General features: G+C 53.4%; 1 protein-coding gene across 1 annotated transcript; it reads left to right on the top strand.

Moving 5' to 3' along the window:
- Positions 1-1,622: 1,622 nt before the first annotated feature.
- SNRNP200 (small nuclear ribonucleoprotein U5 subunit 200) lies at positions 1,623-25,391 on the top strand. Its single transcript, XM_080360368.1, has 45 exons — positions 1,623-1,770; positions 2,738-2,901; positions 3,222-3,393; positions 4,212-4,404; positions 4,669-4,724; positions 5,212-5,310; positions 5,583-5,735; positions 6,163-6,262; positions 6,439-6,575; positions 7,372-7,455; positions 7,654-7,827; positions 8,681-8,818; positions 8,908-9,063; positions 9,733-9,903; positions 10,147-10,340; positions 10,897-11,020; positions 11,605-11,754; positions 11,922-12,032; positions 12,572-12,703; positions 13,035-13,223; positions 13,978-14,175; positions 14,633-14,785; positions 14,871-14,951; positions 15,205-15,288; positions 15,968-16,074; positions 16,274-16,392; positions 16,610-16,764; positions 16,892-17,081; positions 17,179-17,352; positions 17,712-17,872; positions 18,126-18,353; positions 18,465-18,656; positions 19,380-19,558; positions 19,685-19,836; positions 20,047-20,155; positions 20,281-20,389; positions 20,532-20,721; positions 20,849-21,013; positions 21,423-21,544; positions 21,639-21,782; positions 22,542-22,718; positions 24,460-24,620; positions 24,713-24,794; positions 24,885-24,977; positions 25,075-25,391. The coding sequence occupies exons 1-45, from the start codon at positions 1,726-1,728 to the stop codon at positions 25,216-25,218; spliced, it is 6,411 nt and encodes a 2,136-aa protein (XP_080216494.1). The 5' UTR covers positions 1,623-1,725; the 3' UTR covers positions 25,219-25,391.
- Positions 25,392-25,425: the final 34 nt, after the last annotated feature.

Here is a 25,425-nt window from a genome sequence, read left to right as displayed (position 1 = left end):
AGACCCCTTGGGGAACAGGGAGAGCTGTGGGGACAATGTGGGGGTGACAAGGGCCCTCCTTGGGGTGCCAGGGGACTGTGGGGACAGCACAGAGGTGACCAGGGGTCCCCCTGGGGCACAGGGGTGGCTGTGGGGACTGTGTGAGGGTGACCAGGGTCCCCCTTAGGTCATGGGGAGGGCCATGGGGACAATGTGCGGGTGACAAGGGTCCTCCCAGGGTTCCCATTGGGGCACAAGGGAAGTCCACGTGGACAATATGGGGGTGACTAGGGTCTGCATTCAGGCACAAGGGCCACAGGGACAACATGGGGGTGACCAGGGTCCCTGTTGTGACACAAGGAAGGGCTGTGGGGCAATGTGGGGGGGACCATGGCCTATGTTGGGGCACAAGGAAAGTCCATGGGGACAATGTGGAAGTGACCAGTGACCTCCAGGGTCCTATTTGGGGCACAGGGACGGTGACAAGGACAATGTGAGGGTCACTAGATTCTGCATTGGGGCACAAGGGCCATGGGGACAACATGGGGGTGACCAGGGTCCCTGTTGTGACACAAGGAAGGGCTGTGGGGCAATGTGGGGGGGACCATGGCCTATGTTGGGGCACAAGGAAAGTCCATGGGGACAATGTGGAAGTGACCAGTGACCTCCAGGGTCCTATTTGGTGCACAGGGAGGGTGACAAGGACAATGTGAGGGTCACCAGAGTCTGCACTGGGGCACAAGGGCCATGGGGACAACATGGGGGTGACCAAGGTCCCTGTTGCAACACAAGGAAGGGCCACGGGACAATGTTGGGGTGACCAAGGGCCCACTTGGCGCATGGGAAGAGCCATGGGGAGGTGCCCAGGGCCCCCACTGGGGCACACAGAAGGGCCCTGGGGCCAATGTGGGGGTGCCCAAGGTCCCCTCGGGACACTGTGCGGCCACCAACGGGGTCACCGCTCCCCTCACGCCCATCCCCGGGCAGGCCCGCGCTCACCTCGCACCCCTCCCGCTCCCCGCGGGCGGCAGGAGCCCCGGGGCGGGCTGTGCGCGGGCGCGGGGCTCGGGGGCCACGGCTCCAGCAGGCCGGGGGGCGGCCCAGCCACGGGGCGGCCCACACGGAGGTTCTTTTGGGCGCGGAGCTGCTGGTAGCGCTGGAGGCTGTCCTGGAAGCTGAAGCTGAAGAGGCCCGAGCGGGGGATGCGAGCGGAGGAGAGGGGGATCTGGTACCAGCGCAGCCCCTCGGGGTGCGGGGCCATGGCAGCGCCGGCTCCTCAGGAGACGCCGCGGACCGCCGGCCGAGCGCCCGCCATGCGGAAAGGGGCGGGGCTGCGAGGAAAAGGCGGGGCTTACGCGGCGGAGAGCCAATAGGAGGTGAGCGAGCCCGGAGAGGTGACTCCTCCTCCCGCCGCGGCGCTTTCGAAGCCTCAACTGTCAACGGCTCAACCGGCCAATCGGAGCGCGCGAAGGCGGTTGAGCCAATCGCGGGCGTTTCTTAGCGCGGGGAGGCGCTACCAGCCAATCAGAACGGGAGGAGGGGTGGAGCCTCGCCACCTCCCCCTCCCGCAGCGGTGCATGCTGGGAGCTGTAGTCTGTGTGAGCCGCGGGGCACGCTGGGAGTTGTAGTCTGAGCGCGGCAATCCCGGTGCGCGGGGCCTGCACGGAAGCGCTTCTGACCGGGCCGGAAGTTCCGGTCGCGGCCTGGCCCGGTGCGCGGCGGCGCGGCCTCCGTCCCGGTGCTGCCATGGCGGACGTGACCGCGCGGAGCCTGCAGTACGAGTACAAGGCGGTGAGTGCGGCCTTCCCGGCCTCCCCGGCCCCTCAAACCCCCCCCGGGCCCGGGTCCCCCCGCCTGAGCGGCCTGTTTGAGGCGTCCCGGTGTAACGGCGCTTTACCGGGGGGGGGAGCGGGTTTTAAGGGTCAAAATCCTCATTGAAGGGTTTTTCGGGCCTTTTTCCCCCCATCAAGCGGGACGTGCCGGAACCGGAGCGGCTTAAACTCTAAACACGCGCCCGGTGTGTGTGGGGGGCATTAAATAACCTCTCAGTTCATTAAAATGCAAATTTAATTGTGTGTCGAGCAACGCGGAGCGTGTTGGGTTAAAGGGATTGGGGGGGGGGTGGTCCCCAAATCAACTCCACATTGGGAGCAAAGGCCCCAAATCAGCCCTGCGACAGGAGCCACAGTCCCAAAACAGACCCGCGGTGGGACCCAGAGCCCCAAATCAGCCCCGTGATGGGACCCAGAGCCCCAAATCAGCCTCAGGGGAGCACCCACGGACCCAACTCTGCCCCACAGTGGGACCTGTGGCCCCAAATCAGCCCCACAGTGGGGCCCATAGCCTTAAATCAGCCCGGTGGGGGGACCCAGGACCCCAAATCAGCCCCACAGCGAGACCCACAGCCCCAAATCGGCCCCAAATCAGCCCCACAGTGAGACCCGTAGCCCTAAATCATCCCCACTGTGGGATCCTGGGCCACAAATCAGCCTCATGGTGGGACCCACGGACCCAAATCTGCCCCACAGTGAGACCCACAGCCCCAAATCTGCCCCACAGCGGGACCTGTGGCCCTGAATCATCCCCACAGCAGGACCCACAGCCCTAAATCAGCCCCATGATGGGACCCACAGCCCTAAATCAGCCCCATGATGGGACCCACAGCCCTAAATCAACCTCATGGAGGGACCCACGCACCTGAATCAGCCCCACAGTGGGACCCAGGACCCAAATCAGCCCCTTCTCTCCCCTCTCCCAGAACTCCAACCTCGTCCTCCAAGCCGACCGCTCGCTGATCGACCGGACGCGGCGCGATGAGCCCACCGGGGAGGTCCTGTCGCTGGTGGGGAAGCTGGAGGGGACGCGCATGGGGGACAAGGCGCAGAGAACCAAACCCCAGATGCAGGAGGAGCGACGAGCCAAGTGAGTGCGAGACGTGGATTTCCACAAAAAAACACTCCAGGGATCTAATCTTTCATTCTTGTCTTTGAATAGCGCGGCTTTGATTTGTTTTAGGGCTATAAATGGGGTAGAATTTGATGTTTTGGGGAGTATTTTGTAGTGGAAAATGTTTTGGTGCAGAGATGCAGGTTAAATCTGCCAGTGGGAAGATGCAGAGAAGTCACTTTCTCCATGTTAAGAAACTAAAATATAAGGGAAAAAATGAAAAATACGTATTTTACTCCTTTCTTTCTTAAATAAAAGTGACTAGCAGTAGCTTTCCTCCCGTCCCCTCTCCGCAGGAGACGCAAGCGTGACGAGGACAGACACGACATCAACAAGATGAAGGGTTACACGCTGCTCTCTGAGGGCATCGACGAGATGGTGGGGATCATCTACAAACCCAAAACCAAGGAGACCCGCGAGACCTACGAGGTGTTGCTGAGCTTCATTCAGGCAGCTCTAGGGGACCAGGTGAGGACAGGGACACTGGGAGAGGGTTCAGAGTCTGGAAGATCCGTCTCTTGGAGGTTTTAATTGTTAGTTGGTTATTTGTTGTGCGATGGCGGCTCAATATGAGTCAACGTGTGCCCAGGTGGCCAAGAGGCCACCGGCGTCCTGGCTTGTGTCACCACCAGTGTGGCCAGGGGGACCAGGGTGGTGACTGAACCGCATGTTGGGCACTGGGGAGGCCAAACTGTGGATCCTGGGGGCAGTTTTGGGCTCCTCAGCTCATGCTCAAAATGGCGGCACCAAAATCACCTCAGGGCTCAAAATGGCGGCACCAAAATCACCTCAAAACACAAAATGGTGGCCAGAGGGGTGGCAGGATCACCTCATGAAAGCCCTTGAGGTGCTGGAGCGAGTGGAGAGAAGGGAACGGAGCTGGTGAGGGGCTGGAGCACAAGTGTGATGGAGCGGCTGAGGGACCTGGGGGTTCAGCTGGAGAACAGGAGCTGAGGGGAGACCTTCTGATCTCTGAACTGCCCGAAAGGAGCTTGGAGCCAGGGGGGTCGGGCTCTGCTCCCCAGGAACAAGCGCCAGGAGCAGAGGAAACGGCCTCAAGTTGCCCAGGGGAGGCTGAGGTTGGATGTGGGGAACAATTTGTTCCCCAAAGGGCTGTGGGGCATTGGAACAGGCTGCCCAGGGCAGTGCTGGAGTCACCATCCCTGGAAGGCTGGACAGACGGACATGAGGTTCTCAGGACATGGGGCGCGTTAACAGCCTGACTCGATCTTCAAGGTCTTTTCCAACCTAAATAATTCTCTTCTTCTCTGTTATTCCTCCCGCAGCCGCGCGACATCCTCTGCGGAGCGGCCGACGAGGTGCTGGCGGTGCTCAAGAACGAGAAGCTGCGCGACAAGGAGCGGCGCAAAGAGATTGATCTGCTGCTGGGACAGACCGACGACACCCGCTACCACGTGCTGGTCAACCTGGGCAAGAAAATCACGGATTACGGCGGAGACAAAGAAATCCAGAACATGGGTAAGGGAACGTTTTGTCGCGGGCTGCGGCATCAGGGACAGGACGGGCGTAAATTCGGGTTATTTTTTGTGAAATCCAGCGCTGCCCAGGGCCACGTTTACACACAGAGAAGCCAGAAAAACATTTGGAGAGTTTTCAAGCCCCAAACCCCCGTTTCTTTTCATCTTTTTGGATGCGCGGAGGTGTGGGCGGGCGCGTGGATCTGTCGACTTTCCATGTGGCGTCCAGATTTCCTGATTAATTAATTGCCCTTTTCTTTTGCAGATGACAACATCGATGAGACCTATGGGGTGAACGTCCAATTTGAGTCCGATGAGGAGGTACGAGCCCTGCGATATTTCTGCCGGAAAGGAGAAGCTGGATTATTTTAGCTCCTATTTCCTGGCTTGGGGAGGATTTGTTGCTTATCTTGTTAATCCCAGGCTTAACGTGAGTCAGTAGGGTGGAAAGCAGATGGTGATATTTCGATCTCGTGGGGGAAACTTGACATATTGGGAGGAAAAGAGACATTCAGATATGCTGGTTTTGCAGAAGCGCTCCGTGGGATTGTGTTATGTTGTGTTGTGAGAGAACGATAAGAGGGAGAAATATGAGATTGTTGCAGCCGCTGGCAAAATCTCTCTGTAAAGAGTGAAAATAATCTCATCATGTGGCGCTTTACCTTGACAACAGCGTCGTTTTCCTGTGAAAAACCCAAACCTGGCTGTTTCCCCTTAAGAACAAGCTGTCAGATTATTCATTTCCGTCGAGGAAAAGCTTCTCTTTGATGTTTCCAAAAGCCGCTCACTGGAATTTTGCTCTCAACAGGAAGGTGATGAGGACATTTACGGTGAAGTGCGTGACGAGGCGTCCGATGACGACATGGAGGGGGACGAAGCCGTCGTCCGCTGCACCCTCTCGGCCAACGTGAGTCACCTGGGAACGCGCCAAAACATTTTTGGAGTGGTTTGAAGGAGAACCGTGGATCCCAAGGGTCTGTAGGTGCAGTTTGGGCGTGGAGTGGAGCCTTGAAGTTGTCTGCAAGGCCAAAATTAATATTAGTATAATTAACAGCTGTGGCAGCTGCATGGTTGCATCTGTGGGCTTGAGAGAGGCCCCAAACACTCGCTCCACACCACAAACCTCGTCCGCCTGCTTTCTCGCAGGAAAATAACATTTTGATGGGATTTTTCCTCTAGCTTGTGGCCTCGGGTGAGCTGATGAGTTCCAAGAAGAAGGATCTGCACCCTCGCGACATCGACGCCTTTTGGCTGCAGCGGCAGCTCAGCCGCTTCTACGACGACGCCATCGTTTCACAGAAGAAGGCGGATGAAGTGCTGGAGATCCTCAAGGTCGGTGGCCGCCTTGCAATACCCATCTGAAAACCAGGAGTTTAAATCCCAAACAACTTGTTACTTTTGTTTTTTCAAGTTTAACTGCTAAACACAATCGCAGATACACTGTATTAGAGCCAATAAGATGGCTCTAGTTTTGATTTGCAGAGAATTCCTCTGAGGGGAAGGCGGTTGGGTTTATGTTGACGTTTGCCGCGACATCACCCTAAGTTGGGTCTGTTTTCCTGTTAATTTTGGTGCTGATGCTTGTGATGTGCTGGGGAAGAAAGGGAATCACTGAGGGTGGGATTTTAACCCGAATCGGTGCCTGGTTTTGCACGTAGCTGCGATTTAGCTCCACTGAGCTCAGTTCTGCACGGAGCGGGGGTTCCTGTCCCATAGGACGCGGGTTTAACGGGTCTTTCCTCGTTTCTCCTCCTCCCAGACGGCGAGTGACGACCGTGAATGTGAGAACCAGCTTGTTCTGCTCCTGGGCTTCAACACCTTCGACTTCATTAAAGTTCTACGGCAGCACCGCATGATGAGTGAGTGACGTTCACTTTTAATCCTCCCGCCTTGTTTCTTCGCCGTTCTGATGCGATTCTAACGCAGCCCCGGGCTTTTTAACTGTAATCAGTGCTGCTTTGTGATGCTTCGGTCCCTTTTTTTTGCTTCGATCAACCCTAACTGCATCTGTTATCTTTTAATTTCGTTTTCTCAGTCCTGTACTGCACTTTGCTGGCCAGCGCACAGAGCGAGGCAGAAAAAGAAAGGATAATGGGGAAGATGGAAGCGGATCCCGAGCTTTCTAAGTTCTTATATCAGCTGCACGAGACGGAGAAGGAGGATTTGATCCGGGTAAGTTGGGACGGCAGGAGAAATCGCCGGATTCCTTTGCTCTTCGTGAGAGAGGAGCCGCTGACTCAGCTGGGATCGCGAAACCCTGGGAAACGTCGCTGACATTCAGCTGAGATGGCGATTTATTCGCCACTTCTTATTTTTCGAGTCTCTCCGCTGTCTGCTTTTCCAGGAAAACACCAATAGCTGCAAGTTTTATGGTTTTTCGCCGCGGTTAAGTGTTTTGTAACAGCGCTGGGTCACCTCCGGGCCTCCTCGATGTCACGCTCAGTGCAATAAATCACTTTGGTCACCTCCAACCAGCGCCTGATTTCTGGGGTTGGAACGTGACACTTGAGAGATTTATTGGCCTTTGGGTGACAGCAGTTCCCTGCCTGATCTGGGAGTTGTTTTTTTGAGGGGATAACACCATATCCCTGCTTTTTTGCTAGAAAAAACACGTTTACATTGATGTGAAGGGCCAGTTTGGTGTGTCTGTGTTTGAGGAGCGCTGCTGGCTGGGTTTTGCCGGGGCGCTGCACGTTTGTGCGTCTTCACGCCCCGTTTCCTTCCCTCTACTCTCTTGGAAAGCAGATTTACATCCTGGCCATGGGGACACTGATTTCTAGTCCCCAAAAATATTGTTTCTGGTTACGTGAATGCCCATGTTTGACAGAAATTGCGGCTTGCAGCTCTCTGGCTGTGCGGAGTTGCTGGTGTTTGATGGGAGAGCCCGACTGTCCATGCAGGAGGTTCAGCAGCTCCTCCCCAGTGCTGAATTTCCCTCTCTCATCTCTTATCTCTCATCTCTTCACAGGAGGAGCGTTCTCGGCGGGAGCGTGTCCGTCAGTCCCGCATGGACACGGACTTGGAGACCATGGATCTGGACCAAGGAGGGGAGGTAACGCTCTTTGAAATTGTCCGTTCCTAATTCCTCTTACAAGCAGCGCAAATAGAGAACGTGAGGCGACACGGGTAGGAAAATGTCGATAATAACCCCCTGGTGCGTTTGCCAGTTGGATGCGATCGCTTTTCCTTCAATCCCAGGGTGAAAACAGCAGGAAAACGTTCTCTAATTCTTCACCTTTGCTGTTTCCAGGCGCTGGCTCCTCGACAGGTGCTGGATTTGGAGGATCTGGTCTTTGCCCAGGGGAGTCACTTCATGGCCAACAAGCGCTGCCAGCTCCCCGATGGCTCCTTCCGCCGCCAGCGCAAGGGCTACGAGGAGGTTCACGTGCCGGCGCTGAAACCAAAGCCCTTTGGCTCCGAAGAGGTCGGTGACCTGATTGTGTCCCCTGTCCCCCTGTGCTGGGCAATGCTGAGGCCAAACCTCAAATCCTGGGGGCAGTTTTGGGCCCCTCACGCCAAGAAAGAGCTTGAGGTGCTGGAGCGAGTTCAGCAAAGGAAAAATTAGGAGAACATCCAGGAAACTGGATGAGGCTCTGAGCAACCAAGATGTCCCTGCTCATGGCCTAGATGAGCTTTGAAGGTCCCTGCAACCCAAACTCATTTTTTAATTGCTTGATGTATTGCTAATATCATGACAGACACTTCCCGCATTGATGTGGCTCTGACACCCTCTCAGACTTCAGGCAGAACCCTTATTTTAAGCAGAAAGATTTCGCGTGGCTGAAACGGGTTCCTGATTTCTGGTTCCTTGCTTCTGGGTTGTGTATCTTGGGCGGGTGGTTTGTGTCTCAGGGTTTCCCTGCCCCCTTCAGCCGCTTTGCTGAGCCCTGGGCTCTGTTTTTCCTCCCTCTTTGCTGTGTGGGCCGCAGTTCTGGCTGATGTCTGGTGAGAAATCGCTTCTTTTGATCAGCGCAGGCAGCGGAAATGTGGTCGGAGCTGCCCCATCATGTGGACATGGTGGGGATTTGCTTTTCAGATGGTGTAGCCAACTGAGACTTGTGCTAATTAGAGCACACGAGCTTCGTTTGATCTTTCCCAACCTGCTCCACGATCCCTGGGCACGAGGCTTTTTTTTCCTGCCCATCTGGAGACAACATGACCCTTGTTCTCCCCAGGGCGTCTCTGAGGTCTCACATATGCCCTGCAGCCTGCGAGGTACTGAAACAAAGGCACCAAACTTGATATTTCCCATTTTTTGTTGTTGTTTTTATTTTCAGCAATTGGTTTCTGTGGAAAAATTACCCAAATACGCCCAGGCTGGATTTGAGGGGTTTAAAACACTGAATCGTATTCAGAGCAAACTCTACCGCGCGGCGCTGGAGTCAGATGAGAACCTGCTGCTGTGCGCTCCCACGGTAAGGAGCCTGAAATTTGGGGAGTTCTAGAAGGATTATGTTTTGTGGGGGGCACAGATTTGACAGGACCGATTCTGCTCGTGTCCTAGGGCGCTGGGAAGACCAATGTGGCGCTCATGTGCATGTTGCGAGAAATCGGGAAGCACATTAATATCGACGGAACCATCAACGTGGACGAGTTCAAGATTATCTACATCGCGCCCATGAGGTCGCTGGTGCAGGAGATGGTTGGCAGCTTTGGGAAGGTGAGGAGAGGGATGGTCCTGGTCCTGCTTGAGCTGGAGGTTGGGGAAGATGAGATTTATTGTGGTGATTTCCTAATGTGACGCTTGTAGAAGGATTGAAGCTTTGGGAGAGGATGAGTTTGGCTTGTGCCATTCGTTTCTTACTGAGCTCTGAGTGTGTCGATATCGGCTTTGAGTGTCAGCGTGGGCTGTGAAATCAGAGAATCAGAATAGTTTTGGTTGGAAAACACCTTGAAGATTGAGTCCAACCATAACCCACCCCTGGCACTGCCCCATGTCCTGAGAACCTCATGTCCGTCTGTCCAACCCTCCAGGGATGGTGACTCCAGCACTGCCCTGGGCAGCCTGTCCCAATGCCCCACAGCCCTTTGGGGAAGAAATTATCCCAAATTTCCACCCTCAACCTCCCCTGGCGCAACTTGAGGCCGTTTCCTCTCGTCCTATTCTGATTCCCTCAGCCTCTCCCATCACACTTGTGCTCCAGCCCCTTCCCCAGCTCCGTTCCCTTCTGTCAACTCCCTCCAGCACCTCAATTCACGCATTTCTTCAAGCTCTATAGCCAGATGAGCGTAAAACTCTCTCTGAGCATCTCAGGGCTGCGCTGCTCTAACACTACCCCAGAAAACACCCATTTTACCCAATTTTAATCACCCTTGGATTTCCTCTTAGCGCCTGGCGAGTTATGGCATCAACGTGGCCGAACTGACGGGGGATCACCAGCTGTGCAAGGAGGAGATCAGCGCTACCCAGATCATCGTCTGCACCCCAGAGAAGTGGGACATCATCACCCGCAAGGGAGGAGAACGTACCTACACCCAGCTGGTGCGGCTGGTCATCCTGGTGAGCGACCTGCAAAGTCCCGGCACCGAGGACGGGGACGATGACGGGAGCTTTGTCGTTTGTTTTTGCGGTTTCTGAATGTGTGTTAACGGATGACGATGTGTCTGGTGCTTGGTTGTGGAGAGACTCTGGCTGGGATGAGTGTCCTTCAGTCCACGCAAGCACGTTTGCTGATCAATTAAACCAAAAAGGGGTGAATCGAGTGGGTTTGCAGTGGGGATAACTCTTGTTTTTTCTCTTTAGGATGAGATTCACCTCCTGCATGACGACCGAGGCCCCGTCCTGGAGTCTTTGGTGGCCAGAGCCATCCGCAACATCGAGATGACGCAGGAGGACGTGAGGCTGGTCGGTTTGAGCGCCACCCTCCCCAACTACGAGGACGTGGCCACGTTCCTGAGGGTGGACCCGGCCAAGGGCCTGTTCTATTTCGATAACAGGTACTGTGAAAAGCTGCGAGAGATTTTGGATGATCAGCTGATGGGGAGCGGTTGTTTTGTGGGAAATGCGTCTGTCAGATGGTGCTGGGGGCTCACTGGAGCTTCATCCTGCTCTCAACACGCATTTATTTGCTCTTAGATGTGACAATAAATGCATATTTAGGACTAAAGCGGTTAAATACAGCCTCAAAATGCATACCAGGGGTCCGGCGTGGTTGTATTTGAAGGAAGGTGCTTTAGAGAAGGGGGAGAAACGCTTCTGTATTTGGTAACTGCATGGGGTGTTTGAAAGAAGCCTAAAACGGGATTATGGTTGTTCCTGGAACACCTATTTTGTTCCCTGAATTCGTGCAGATCGCAGGAAATAGAAATTGAGGTTACTGACCCCTCATGTTTAGTCGAAGCAGAACAGGAGACCTCAAATCTCTGACTAAATTGAGGCGCAAACGACATTTATCATGTTTGGTGGCGTAAAACGCAGGCTGCCTTTTGATGGGACCTTTGTATCGGCGTTTCTGTGTTCTTCTGGTTTATTTACTTGGTTTTTTCCTCACAGCTTCCGCCCGGTGCCCCTGGAGCAGACCTATGTGGGCATCACCGAGAAGAAAGCGATCAAACGCTTCCAGATCATGAATGAGATTGTTTATGAGAAGATTATGGAGCACGCAGGGAAGAACCAGGTTTGATACTTAGTTTAATTGTTCCTCACACGCTTAATCCCGGTTCGTGTCTCTTGCTGGAGAGATTCTTTGGAGCTGCAGTGGAGAAGAGGGTGGGTTTGGGTTGGCGATGCTGAAGAGAGGAAGAAGTGCTGGTTTTCTCTCTGATTAATAAACGATCTGTCCTTTTGGAAGGAGAGAGGGACCTGGGGGGTTCAGCTGGAGAACAGGAGCTGAGGAGAGACCTTCTGATCTCTGAACTGCCTGAAAGGAGCTTGGAGCCAGGGGGGTCGGGCTCTGCTCCCCAGGAACAAGCGCCAGGAGCAGAGGAAACGGCCTCAAGTTGCACCAGGGGAGGTTGAGGTTGGATGTGGGAACAATTTCTTCCCCAAAGGGCTGTGGGGCATTGGAACAGGCTGCCCAGGGCAGTGCTGGAGTCACCATCCCTGGAGGGCTGGACAGACGGACATGAGTTTCTCAGGACATGGGGCGGTGCCAGTGGTGGGTTATGGTTTGACTCAATCTTCAAGGTCTTTTCCGACCACAACGACTCTGTGATATCTCTGATTCCTCTCTCAGTGATGTCTCAATCTGTTTTTTACCAGGTGCTGGTGTTTGTTCACTCCAGGAAGGAAACCGGCAAGACCGCCCGGGCCATCAGGGACATGTGCCTGGAGAAAGACACCCTGGGGCTGTTCCTGCGGGAGGGCTCGGCCTCCACCGAGGTCCTGCGCACCGAAGCCGAGCAGTGCAAGGTACTTATTCCACCACAGCAACAGCACCAGCGCAGCTGCAAAGATTCCGCCGCTTCAGTGCAGTTTTGCAGCTTTTCCTCTAGAATATGCACTACCTTCTTGTTACTTCTTTTCCCTCTGATGTTACTGGGGTAGAAAACCCAGAGCTGGTTGTGTTTCTGCTGCAGAACCTGGAGCTGAAGGACCTTCTCCCTTACGGCTTCGCCATCCACCACGCCGGGATGACACGTGTGGACCGGACGCTGGTGGAGGATCTGTTTGCTGACAAGCATATTCAGGTGAGCCACGCTTCCCAGGAGGGGCTGGGTATTTATTTGGGGTTGTTACTTCACAAAACACACACTTGAGCCATTTTTTCCGAGTTCCAAAATCGAGAGGATTGAGCGTAGCCAACCCCCATCCCGCTCAGCTGAAGCTGGTGCTTGAGTTTTATGTAAAAGATAGAAACAAAAAGCGTGTGGCTGGGAGGAGAGAGGGCAAAACCTTCTCTCCTAGGCCTGGCTTTGTGTTTTAAGCTAGAGGCCTGTCCCAGAGCAGACTGTCTCCTCCACACTTGTCACTTTGGCAAAACCCCATTCACAAAGTATCCTGGCAATTAAAAATGTAATTATAAAAGTATTTTCTGAGGGTCATGCAGTGAGCTGGGGAATTTGGGCCAAGATCTTGCCCTTCATCCAATTTTCCAGTGCTGGGTTGTGGAGGCAGTTACAGTTCTCAGTCTTTGTCCCTTTTCTGCACGTCTCTAATGTCAGGACCAGCATTTTAGACCTGTTTTTTTCCCTAGGAAGCAGCTTTGACAGCTGTTTTACTCCCACAGGTGCTGGTTTCCACAGCCACGCTGGCCTGGGGCGTCAACCTCCCCGCTCACACCGTCATCATCAAGGGGACGCAGGTTTACAGCCCCGAGAAGGGACGCTGGACCGAGCTGGGCGCTCTGGACATTCTGCAGGTGAAGTTCTGGGGACGCAGATGCTGCCGGGACACAGGGCGGGATGTCTCCTTTCCACCGAGCCACTTTTGAGATCTCATTTTGTATTTTCTCAGCACAGTCGCTCCCTGTTTTCTGCTGTCAAACTGTGAGAGTAGAGAAGCAGATCAGTAGAAGGACAAATAATTCCTCTCTCAGTATCTTGCCCAGACACATCTGAGATATTTATGTGTCTCCTCCCAGCTAGAACTAAAACAACCTGAGCGATCCGGCAAAAACCCCCCAGGACACAATAGCAAAGAGAAATTGCCAAAACTTGTATGTTTTGCTGACCTCACCTTCTTGTTTTCAGATGCTGGGGCGTGCTGGGAGGCCACAGTACGACACCAAAGGAGAGGGCATCCTCATCACATCCCATGGCGAGCTGCAGTATTACCTGTCCCTGCTCAACCAGCAGCTCCCCATCGAAAGCCAGATGGTGTCCAAGCTCCCGGATATGCTGAATGCCGAGACGGTGCTCGGCAACGTCCAGAACGCAAAGGTGAGTCCAAGTCTTTGCTTTCCATGCCCTTCGTTGCACACCAGGAGCTGGTGGGAGTTGCAGGGGCTGCAGGATGATCCCTATTGGGGAAAGACGCCGTTGTCATACAGGAGCAAAGAAACTTGCAATGTTTGGTCCCTGGGGAGCAAATTTTTAAGAGATTTGGAAAGGTTGCAAGAACTACCAGGCTGTAGGACTGGCTGGTGGGAAGATGCTTCTGTAACTCAGAGCAGATCAAGTTCTCCACGTGGAGAAGGACACTGGGGAACACTCTGCATGTGGAGAGTGGGTTTTAATTCCTTAACATTTTGCTGGTACTGGAGAAGAGTCGTGTGTGTCTCTGGTTTAATGTGACCTCGCTCTCTGAACTGCCTGAAAGGAGGTTGGAGCTGGGGGGGTCGGGCTCTGCTCCCCAGGAACAAGCGCCAGAAGCAGAGGAAACGGCCTCAAGTTGCACCAGGGGAGGTTGAGGTTGAAAATTTGGGATAATTTCTTCCCCAAAGGGCTGTGGGGCATTGGGACAGGCTGCCCAGGGCAGTGGTGGAATCACCATCCCTGGAGGGTTGGACAGACGTGGAGATGAGGGACATGGATGACGGAACAGGTGGACTCGATGATTTTCAAGCTGTTTTCCAACCAAAATGATTCTGTGTCCTGTGTGAGCTCTGGGAGCACTGGGCTCTGCCCCCAAGCATCGTTCCTGCTCACCCTGAGCCGCGTTCGTCAGCTCTGACCCGCGTTGGTGTTTCCTCAGGACGCGGTGAACTGGCTGGGCTACACCTACCTGTACATCCGCATGCTGCGCTCCCCCACGCTCTACGGCATCTCCCACGACGATCTCAAGGGGGATCCGCTGCTGGACCAGCGCCGCCTGGACCTGGTTCACACCGCGGCGCTCATGCTGGACAAGAACAACTTGGTGAAGTACGACAAGAAGACGGGGAATTTCCAGGTGAGACCTGGGGAAGGTGCTGTGACCCGCAGAGCTGGACGGGAGCAGCACTGGCTGAGAGAAGGGATGCAAGAAGCATCTTACTTATTAAATACACATCCCAGAGCATGTTTTGTCGTTCAGACCTGTCGTTGAGCACGTCTGTGGTCCCAGGGAGCTGTTTGCTGGCGTAAAACCCGACCCTCAGCCTGTCGATGTTGTTTGCTGCTGCCTCCTGAGCAAATTCACATTCTTGTTGCTCCGGAGGCAGCGGGATTAGAAAGGGGAGGCTGGGATGGATGGGATTGTATGCCAGATAAAGCAGCTTTCCTGGGTGATTTGTAGCCTGAGAGTTGTTTATTTTGCTGGAGGCGTCTCCCCGGCCGCAGCCTCGTTCCTCTACAGCATCTCCCATCTGTGCTACAAACAGTCGGGTGTTTTTCTGCCGCCTCACCCTGTTCCATTGTCCCTGTGGCAGGTGACAGAGCTGGGCCGCATCGCCAGCCACTACTACATCACCAACGACACCGTGCAAACCTACAACCAGCTCCTGAAACCCACCCTGAGCGAAATCGAGCTGTTCCGCGTCTTCTCGCTCTCCTCGGAGTTCAGGAACATCACCGTGAGGGAGGTGCGGAGCCAAAACCCATCCCCAGTGATGCTGTGGGGGGAGAATGGACCCTTCTCATCTCTCCGGCTTTGCTTTTTTTTCGCAGGAGGAAAAGCTCGAGCTTCAAAAATTGCTGGAGCGCGTTCCTATCCCGGTGAAGGAGAGCATCGAGGAGCCCAGCGCCAAGGTGAGCGCTGCTTGTCCCTTCGATGGGACTTTTCTGCCTGTTTTGAGGGGAACAGTCAGGATAAACACCACTTTTGGGGGAGATTTCTCTTCTCTTCCCTCTGCGGGACATTCTGGGCTGTGTCAAAGATGCTCAAATAGCTGCAGATGCAGTGCAGGACAATCAGACCCCTTGATGGCATCTGTCCTACCTCAGAGCCCCCCGGCATTGCGTGTGGTGCGGAAGGCGCTGAGAATCTCTTCTCCTTCCCCAGATCAACGTGCTCCTCCAGGCTTTCATCTCCCAGCTGAAGCTGGAAGGCTTCGCTCTCATGGCCGACATGGTGTACGTCACCCAGGTGAGCAAGGAAACACGGCGGGGGCTTCGCTCTTTCCCCTCGGGTGCGCGCAGTCTTGGTCTCGGACAACTATTTGTACCTCGAAAATCGAGTTTGTGGCCAGAAATGACTTTGAAAATCACTTAAGCCGTGAGGTCTAAGCTCTGTCAGAGTGGGAATTAGATCTTCATTGCAGTCTCTAATTTGTAATCAAAAAGATTCAGCACTACAGAGCTACAGTATAGTTTTTATTCTGCCACAAAGGCCAAGTTCTCAAGGCTGGGAATCAAGTAATTGCTCCACCCATCGGCGTTTGGGGTGAAGGACCTTTAGTTCAATAAAGAGCAATTATAAAAAGGATGGGGAAGGACTTTTACCAGGGCTTGGAGTGATAGCACAAAGTGTAATGGTTTTAAACTGAACAAGAGGAAGATTTAGGTTCGATATAAGGAAGAATTGTTTACAATGAGGGTGGTGAGACACTGCCCAGAGGAGCTGTGGATGGAAGCGCTTAAATCCCTGTTGGACGGGACTCTGAGCAACCTGATGCGCATGAAGATATCCCCGCTCATGCCAGGGGTTGCAGTGCATCTTTACAAGTTCCCTTCCCACCCAAACTATTTTATTCTCATGTGGGTGGGCAGGAAAATGGGCGGAAAAGAAGGCAGAGTTGGATGTGACGCTGTTCTCTGTCCCGCAGTCCGCAGGGCGGCTGATGCGCGCTATCTTTGAGATCGTCCTCAACCGCGGCTGGGCCCAGCTCACTGACAAGACCCTCAACCTCTGCAAGATGATCGACAAACGCATGTGAGTGAGAGCTGGGAGTTAATTTCTGACCAGAGGAGACGCTTCGGCGAGCTCTGTAGGGATGGGGAAGGAGAAAACGCGCCTGTTGGGGTGGAAAGGAGCTGCCGAGGGCTGGTTTTTGACAGCGGGAGGAGCCTCGGTGCTCTGGAGGCTCCATCTGTTGTTTCTCGGGTTGTGTGACGCCGCGGTGTCCTGGCAGGTGGCAGTCCATGTGTCCCCTGCGCCAGTTCAAGAAGCTGCCTGAAGAAGTGGTGAAGAAAATTGAGAAGAAGAATTTCCCCTTTGAGCGACTCTACGACTTGAACCATAATGAAATAGGTACGGAAATGCAGACAAGCAGGACGGGAGGAGGTGTCTGTCTCTTTGTTCTCCTCTGCTGTGTTTTCATCCAGAAATTGGGGGGTTTTGCTAGTTGGAGGCTTTTTCCTGACACCCTCCAGCTGCTTGGATCACCGATAATAATTACTGTTTGTTTTGGGAGATGTTGGTCATCCCATTATCCATCTGTCCTGACAGCAGCACCTCTCTATTGCAGGGGAACTGATCCGAATGCCCAAAATGGGCAAAACGATCCACAAATACGTTCACCTGTTCCCAAAACTGGAGCTCTCGGTCCACTTGCAGCCTATTACCCGCTCCACCCTGAAAGTCGAGCTCACCATCACCCCCGACTTCCAATGGGATGAAAAGGTGAGCGGAATGGTGAAATATCACCAGGATAAACGCGGGAGAAGAGCAATTTGGGGTGGGATTGCTGTGGGAGACACAGAAAGGGGAGATCTGGACTCACACGGGGGTAACGGCCACCCTGGCGCAGGTTCACGGTTCGTCCGAAGCTTTCTGGATCCTGGTGGAGGACGTGGACAGCGAGGTGATCCTGCACCACGAGTATTTCCTGCTGAAAGCCAAGTACGCGCAGGACGAGCACCTCGTCACCTTCTTCGTGCCCGTGTTCGAGCCGCTGCCCCCGCAGTATTTCATCCGGGTGGTCTCCGACCGCTGGCTTTGTAAGTCTCATGTCTCCCACTGGGAGAGCTCAGGGATTAAACTCTTTTAAGTGCTTTTGGAGATTAAAATGGGGGGTTTTTTATGTGTGTCTGCCAGCCTGCGAGACCCAGCTGCCCGTTTCATTCCGCCACCTGATCCTCCCGGAGAAATACCCTCCTCCCACCGAGCTGCTGGACCTGCAGCCGCTGCCCGTCTCGGCTCTGCGGAACAGCGCCTTTGAGAGCCTCTACCAGGACAAGTTCCCTTTCTTCAACCCCATCCAGACCCAGGGTGGGTATCGCCTCCCCTAAACCACCACCCTTTTGGTGTTTGCCTTTGATTTTTGGGGTCTGTTCACTTCATGTGAGGAGCTTCTGTAGCTAATATTATATCCCCTCTACTCCCCTGAACCTTAGAGGTTTGACGGCTCGAAATATTCCCCCGCAGGCCAGAGTATCTTTGATATTCTATTGCACGCTAGAGCCTGTTTTGCTCAGTGAATCCCACCCTAAAACTCTTAAATAGCCTTTTCTGTAGCTGCTCCTTGTGTGAGCTCAGTCCGGGCTGGGATTTTCCTGCCTGTTTCTAAAGCTTTGCCAGAAATGCATGGAGATTTTGCTCAAACTTCTGCATTGTCCCTCTGTCCCCAGTGTTTAACACCGTTTACAACAGTGACGACAACGTCTTTGTGGGTGCCCCCACGGGAAGCGGAAAGACCATTTGTGCCGAATTCGCCATCCTGAGGATGTTGCTCCAGAACTCAGAGGGACGCTGCGTGTACATCACCCCCATGGAGGCCCTGGCAGAGCAGGTGGGCCCGGAATCTTGCGCAGAACTGGAGCTTAAGCCCGGCTTAAATTTGCTTCCTCATCCCCGTTTCATTGTTCCTCATCCCTTCTTTGCTGTCGAATCCCTTAGGATGAATCCAGAGTCTTGATTAATTGTGGTCCCTCTGAGGGAGCGAGAAGACACGGTCTCGCTGCCACCCCACTGATTTTATTGTGTGTCTGGCAGGATTTGTTCTTAATTTGAGGTTGACAACAGCATTGTTGTATTTTCACCAGGTCTTCTTGGACTGGTATGAAAAATTCCAGGAGCGTCTCAATAAGAAAGTGGTTTTGCTGACGGGGGAGACCAGCACCGACCTGAAGCTGCTGGGCAAAGGCAACATCATCATCAGCACCCCTGAGAAATGGGACATCCTCTCGCGACGCTGGAAACAGCGCAAGAACGTCCAGAATGTCAACCTCTTCATCGTGGATGAAGTGCATCTCATTGGGGGAGAAAATGGGGTGAGTTATTCTTCGGGAAGCTCCGACGGGCGATGGCGCTGGGGCTGGAGTGGCCGGAGAGCTCCGTGTTCTCTCCTGTTCCTGCTCTGACCTGTTTTCTCCATCGTGCAGCCGGTGCTGGAGGTCATCTGCTCCCGCATGCGCTACATCTCCTCCCAAATCGAGCGGCCCATCCGCATCGTGGCCCTGAGCTCGTCCCTGTCCAACGCCAAGGACGTGGCTCACTGGCTGGGCTGCAGCGCCACCTCCACCTTCAACTTCCACCCCAACGTCCGCCCCGTGCCCCTGGAGCTGCACATCCAGGTAAAAATTTGGGGTAAAATCATCTCCTTGCCCTCCCGCCCGCTCTCCACACCCCAGTGGAGTCGCCATCCCTGGAGAGGTTGAACAAATGACGTTCTCAGGGACATGGGGCAGTGCCAGGGGAATACTTGGACTCGATTTTTGAGGGGGTTTTCCATTCAAAAAGATCCTACAATTACTGAAGAGTAATTGTAGAATTCTACAGTTATTGAAGAGTAAGGCTTAACTGCTAAATTATATCTTTAATAGTGAGTAAGGGGGATGTGAGGGCGGGAGATACAGAAAAATCTGCTTAATCTTCCTATATCTGACTTTACATCGCTACTGAAGCTGTTAAGTTAAAATTTCAGCACCAGAGAGGTTTAATGGCTTATCTGTTCAGTCTGATAAGGCGAATGCTGACAGTCCTGGTGTCACTGATCACGTTAAAGGTTAATAGTTGCACTACCTGCTCCTACAAGGATAAATATAACATAAACGCAGCATAAATACAATCTGAAATCTGAAAATGAAATCCCTGACAGCTGCTGAATGCAGCACAAATACAATCCAAACTATGAAAATTAAATCCCTGCCAGCTGGAAATCAGTGTTCTTACAATAAAAACTATATAGGAATAAATGTCAAACGCTTCTCCAATACTGCATTTACACCTTTTTTTTTGTGACACGAATTGTTTTCACTGCGTGTGCTTTAGAGAAGCCTCTGATTCTTCCCTCACAGGGCTTCAACATCAGCCACACGCAGACTCGCCTGCTCTCCATGGCCAAGCCTGTCTACCACGCCATCATGAAGCATTCACCCAAGAAACCCGTCATCGTTTTCGTCCCGTCCCGCAAGCAGACGCGCCTCACGGCCATCAACATCCTCACCACGTGCGCCTCGGACGTCCAGAGACAAAGGTAACGGCAGGGACATGTTTTTTGTCCGTTTTGCCTGGCTGAGGGACATCTAGTGATGGAAGACCATCCCTTGGATGTCACATCAAAGCGGGACTGGTGTAGGCAAACTCTTTCCCTCTCCGGCAGGTTCCTGCACTGCGCGGAGAAGGATCTGGTGCCATACCTGGACAAGCTGAACGACAACACGCTGAAGGAGACGCTGGTGAACGGCGTGGGCTACCTGCACGAGGGGCTGACCCCCATGGAGCGGCGAGTGGTGGAGCAGCTCTTCAGCTCCGGTCAGTTCGGTGGCGCAAGAACACACCAGATCTACCCGTAAACCCTTTTTCCTGGCGCTTGCGTGAGCTTCGTGTCGCTTCTCTGCCTCCATAAATCAGCGATCTTCACCTTCCCCATCTCTCCTGGGCCTCTCTTTTTGCTGAGACCCCAAATCTTTCTCCCCCACCCCGATTTCCGCCGGCTGACTCCTCTCCCTGTGCCCCTCGCAGGTGCGGTTCAGGTGATGGTGGCGTCGCGCAGCCTCTGCTGGGGGATGAACATCGCCGCTCACCTCGTCATCATCATGGACACGCAGTACTACAACGGCAAGATCCACGCGTGAGTGCGGTGACGCCGCGGGGACACGACGTCCTGATCCCCACGGGCTTCGTCCCCGTCTGGGAATGGCGGGAGGGCGGCTGTGGTTCCCCCGCAGCTTCGTTAACGCTCTGTCCGTGTCGCAGGTACGTGGATTACCCCATCTACGACGTCCTGCAGATGGTGGGTCACGCCAATCGCCCGCTGCAGGACGACGAGGGCCGTTGTGTCATTATGTGCCAGGGATCCAAGAAGGTGGGCGACAAGCAGGGTGCTTTTTTATCCTTGAAAATGTCTTATCTCCTGCTTGGCGCATGGATTTTTTCTCCCATGGTGATTTATAACCCTCACTCCAAGCCCTTCTCCAAGATTTTGGATTTATTGTCCTTTTCTGTAGGATTTCTTCAAGAAATTCCTCTATGAGCCCCTGCCTGTGGAGTCGCACTTGGACCACTGCATGCACGATCACTTCAATGCCGAGATCGTCACCAAGACCATCGAAAACAAGCAGGACGCTGTGGATTATCTCACCTGGACCTTCCTCTATCGCAGGATGACGCAGAATCCCAACTACTACAACCTGCAAGGTGAGCGGGGAGGATCTGCGCGGGCTGGAGGATGTTTGGGACCCTCTGTCTCTGTGTTCTGCTGTTTCAAGAGCAATTTTTCTCCGTTTTGGGGAATTTCTGAGCCCTGTTCCGACCTGTCCCGCAGGCGTGTCCCACAGGCACCTCTCGGATCATCTCTCCGAGCTGGTGGAACAGACCCTGAGCGACCTGGAGCAATCCAAGTGCATCAGCATCGAGGATGAGATGGACGTGGCTCCCCTGAACCTGGGCATGATCGCTGCCTACTACTACATCAACTACACCACCATCGGTAAGGGATGGGGACTCCTCGCTGTCCCCTCCCTGTGTCACCTCAAAGGGAGATCTTATTGTGGCCTTTCCAGACTTAAAAGAGGTTGATAAGAAAGATGGGGACGGACTTTTGAGCGGGGCCTGTTGCAATGGGACGAGAGGTGATGGTTTTAAACTAAAGCAGGGGAGATTTAGGCTAGATACAAGAAATTGTGGTGAGACCCTGGCCCATGTCACCCAGAGGTGGATGAACCATCCCTGGAGACATCCCAGGCCAGGCTGGATGGGGCTCTGAGCAACCTGAGCTGGTGAAGATGTCCCTGCTCATGGCCTCGATGAGTTTAAAAGGTCCTTTCCAACCTCAATTTTGAGATTCTTGCGCCACGAGGTTTAATGCCACCTGCTTTTCCCTCTCTGCCTTTCCCCAGAGCTCTTCAGCATGTCCCTCAACGCCAAAACCAAAGTGCGAGGGCTGATTGAAATCATCTCCAACGCCGCTGAGTACGAGAACATCCCCATCCGGCACCACGAGGACAATTTGCTGCGGCAGGTGAGTGTCACCACATCACATCTGGATTCCTGTGGGGTCGGGAGAAGGATCCCGTCTGTTTTTGTACTGATGGCTTTATTGATTCTCCCCGCAGTTGGCCCAAAAGGTTCCCCACAAGCTGACCAACCCCAAATTCAACGATCCCCATGTCAAGACCAACCTCCTGCTTCAGGCTCACCTGTCGCGCATGCAGCTGAGCGCTGAGCTGCAGTCGGACACCGAGGAGATCCTCAGCAAGGTACAAGGGGACAGAGGGGAAAGGGACCTGGGGGTCCTGGGGACAGCAGGGTGACCATGAGCCAGCACTGGGCCCTTGTGGCCAGGAAGCCAATGGGACCTGGGGTGGGTTAGAAGGGGGTGGTCAGTAGGTCAGAGAGGTTCTCCTGCCCCTCTGCTCTGCCCTGGGGAGACCACACCTGGAATCTTGTGTCCAGTTGTGGCCCCTCAGTTCCAGCAGGACAGGGAACTGCTGCAGAGAGTCCAGCGCAGGGCAACAAAGATGCTGAAGGGAGTGGAGCATCTCCCGGGTGAGGAAAGGCTGAGGGAGCTGGGGCTCTGGAGCTGGACAAGAGGACACTGAGGGGGGACTCATTCATGGTTACAGATATCTAAAGGGGGAGTGTCAGGAGGATGGAGCCAGGCTCTTCTCGGTGGCAACCAGTGATAGGACAAGGGGTAATGGGTTCAAACTGGAACACAAAAGGTTCCACTTAAATTTGAGAAGAAACTTGTTCCTGGTGAGGGTGGCAGAGCCTGGCCCAGGCTGCCCAGGGGGGTTGTGAAGTCTCCTTGTGTGCAGACATTCCAACCCGCCTGGACACCTTCCTGTGTAACCTCATCTGGGTGTTCCTGCTCCATGGGGGGATTGCACTGGATGAGCTTTCCAGGTCCCTTCCAATCCTTCACATTCTGGGATTCTGTGTGATTGTGTGAAGGGGACTTTCCCGCGTCCCTGTGTTCTGTCACCTCCTGAGCTGTCCCCGTCCCTCCCACACAGGCCATCCGGCTCATCCAGGCCTGCGTGGACGTGTTGTCCAGCAACGGGTGGCTCAGCCCCGCGCTGGCCGCCATGGAGCTGGCGCAGATGGTGACACAGGCCATGTGGTCCAAGGATTCCTACCTCAAGCAGCTGCCGCACTTCACCTCCGAGCACATCAAACGCTGCACGGACAAGGTAAAATATGGAGTGGGGGGAAGCACTATGGTCCTGCCCTCACCCATTGAGGAGCCCCCAGGGCTGAAATGACATGAATCAGCGAATCATTTTGGGGTGGAAAAGCCCCTTGAGCTCATCAAGTCCAACCTCGCCCTATCCCAACCCCTTGACAAGACTCATCATAGACAAAGATACGAGTTTTCCCTAAAGATTGAACCCAGAACCCTCCTGCAGAACCAGCTCTGCCTCTGAGTCAACACAAAAACCTTTAATACGATTTGTTTGCTACATGTTGAGTCCTAAAAAGTCAAAGACTAAATCATGAGAACACGAGTGGCATTTCAGGCAACAAAAATGAGGGTTGGAGGGTGACAACAAAGACATTTCCTACCTGGATGAAGCAATCGCTGCTTTGCAAAGGGAGTTTTGGAGCATTTAATGGAAAACAGGAGATTTTCCTTTGAAAATTGTAGCCATCTTGCGTGAAAAATGAAGGGAATGGATTTAAATGGTGGGAATGGATAAATTAAGATAAATGAGCAAAGGGAGGTGGCCTTGATTTCACTCTGAGATGGTAGATGACCAACGAGGTCGTGGTGTCCTTGTATTTTCATCAAGAAAACAGTATCTTAACAGTCATTTACCATCCTGGAGTGACATTAAGACACCACCTGGTATCTTCAGCTCTGCAGTTGTCCAAAATACTTGCTGTTCTGGACAAATACTTGCTAAAATTTAATGCTACCTGATATAAAATGTTACCCTCTCTGGGGCAGCTGTCTGGGTGATGTTGTAGGTCCCTTCCAACTGAAATCGTCTCTTCTCTTCCTCCTTCTCCCTCTCTTCTCTTTCTCTTATCCTTCTCCTCTTCTTTCTCTTTTTTCCTCTCGCTTTTCTCTCCTCTTTTCTCTCTTCTTCTCTTCTCTTCCTCTTCTCTTTTCTCTCTTTTCTCTCTTCTCTTTTCTCTCTTTTCTCTCTTCTCTTCTCTTTTCTCTCTTCTCTTTTCTCTCTTCTCTTCTCTTTTCTCTCTTCTCTTCTCTTTTCTCTCTTCTCTTCTCTTTTCTCTCTTCTCTTCTCTTTTCTCTCTTCTCTTTTCTCTCTTCTCTTCTCTTTTCTCTCTTCTCTTCTCTTTTCTCTCTTCTCTTCTCTTCTCTTCTCTTCTCTTCTCTTCTCTTTTCTCTCTTCTCTTCTCTTTTCTCTCTTCTCTTCTCTTTTCTCTCTTCTCTTCTCTTTTCTCTCTTCTCTTCTCTTTTCTCTCTTCTCTTCTCTTTTCTCTCTTCTCTTCTCTTTTCTCTCTTCTCTTCTCTTTTCTCTCTTCTCTTCTCTTTTCTCTCTTCTCTTTTCTCTCTTCTCTTTTCTCTCTTCTCTTTTCTCTCTTCTCTTTTCTCTCTTCTCTTTTCTCTCTTCTCTTCTCTCTTCTTTTCTCTCTTCTCTTCTCTTCTCTTCTCTTCTCTTCTCTTCTCTTCTCTTCTCTTCTCTTCTCTTCTCTTCTCTTCTCTTCTTCTCTCTTCTCTCTCTTCTCTTCTCTTTGCTCTTTGCTTTTCTCGTTTTTCTCACATTTGTTTCTCTCTTTTATCTCTTCTAACTTTCCTCTCCCTCTTTTTTCCCTCTTTTCTCCCTTTTCCCTTTTTTTTCTCTTTTCTCCTTCTCCTCCTTGTTCTCCTCCTCTTCCTCTTCCTTCTCTTCTCTCCTCTCTTGTCTCTTTGTCCCTTCTCCCTTCTCTCTTGTCTCTTCTCCCTTCTCCTCTTCTCCCTGGCAGGGGGTGGAGAGCGTCTTCGACATCATGGAGATGGAGGACGAGGACCGCAACGCCCTCCTCCAGCTCTCGGACGCCCAGATCGCCGACGTCGCTCGGTTCTGTAACCGCTACCCCAACATCGAGCTCTCCTACGAGGTGGTGGACAAGGACAGCATCCGCAGGTGGGGACAGCGCGGTCCCCTGGGCACTGTCCTGTCACTGGGGGGGGGACATGGGGATGCTCTGACCCTCTGTTTTGGTGGTTTTGGCGCAGCGGTGGGCCCGTGGTGGTGCTGGTGCAGCTGGAGCGCGAGGAGGAGGTCACCGGACCCGTCATCGCTCCCCTGTTCCCCCAGGTATGTGACGGTTGACACCAGGGTGACAAAAGTGTCACAGGGTGGTTATCTTGCTGTCCCCAGCCTGTTAACTCCTTATCTCTCCATCAGAAACGTGAGGAGGGTTGGTGGGTGGTGATCGGCGACTCCAAATCCAACAGCCTCATCTCCATCAAGCGCCTGACGCTGCAGCAGAAAGCCAAGGTGAGCGGGAGGGGATGTGGGGACACTGCGGGGGACACAGATGGGCACCTGCTGTCCCCTTGGCCACCCCAACCCCGTCTCTCCCTCTCCCCTTCAGGTGAAGCTGGATTTTGTGGCCCCGGCCACGGGGACACACAACTACACCCTGTATTTCATGAGCGACGCCTACATGGGCTGCGACCAGGAGTACAAGTTCAGTGTCGACGTGAAGGAGGCGGAAAGCGACAGCGAGTCCGACTGACGAGCGTCTCCCCGAATTTCAGCCACCGAACCCCAGCCCTGGTAGCACTTGTGTCACCTCCGTGTCGCTTCTCTGTATTTTCCTTTTTTTTACCCTTTTTTTTAAGGTGTTGACGCTTTGTACAGTGTTTTTTTTTAGACGGGAATTGCACGTGGAATAAATCGTGAGACCCATTTTGCTCCTGAGTCTGGGGGTGGGAAATTGGGG

This window comes from Nesoenas mayeri, assembly GCF_963082525.1.
Source record: "Nesoenas mayeri genome assembly, chromosome: 27".
In the NCBI taxonomy this organism is placed as follows: Eukaryota; Metazoa; Chordata; class Aves; order Columbiformes; family Columbidae; genus Nesoenas; species Nesoenas mayeri.
Note: the sequence above shows the minus strand (reverse complement) of the source record. Positions and strands in the feature narration are given on the sequence as shown.

Bases quoted from the DNA above. Each gene is read 5' to 3' on its own strand.
- SNRNP200 (XM_080360368.1), top strand. From the start codon at position 1,726: ATGGCGGACGTGACCGCGCGGAGCCTGCAGTACGAGTACAAGGCG. The intron at 4,725-5,211 runs GTACGAGCCCTG...TGCTCTCAACAG, and splicing joins AATTTGAGTCCGATGAGGAG to GAAGGTGATGAGGACATTTA. The intron at 21,783-22,541 runs GTACAAGGGGAC...CCTCCCACACAG, and splicing joins CCGAGGAGATCCTCAGCAAG to GCCATCCGGCTCATCCAGGC.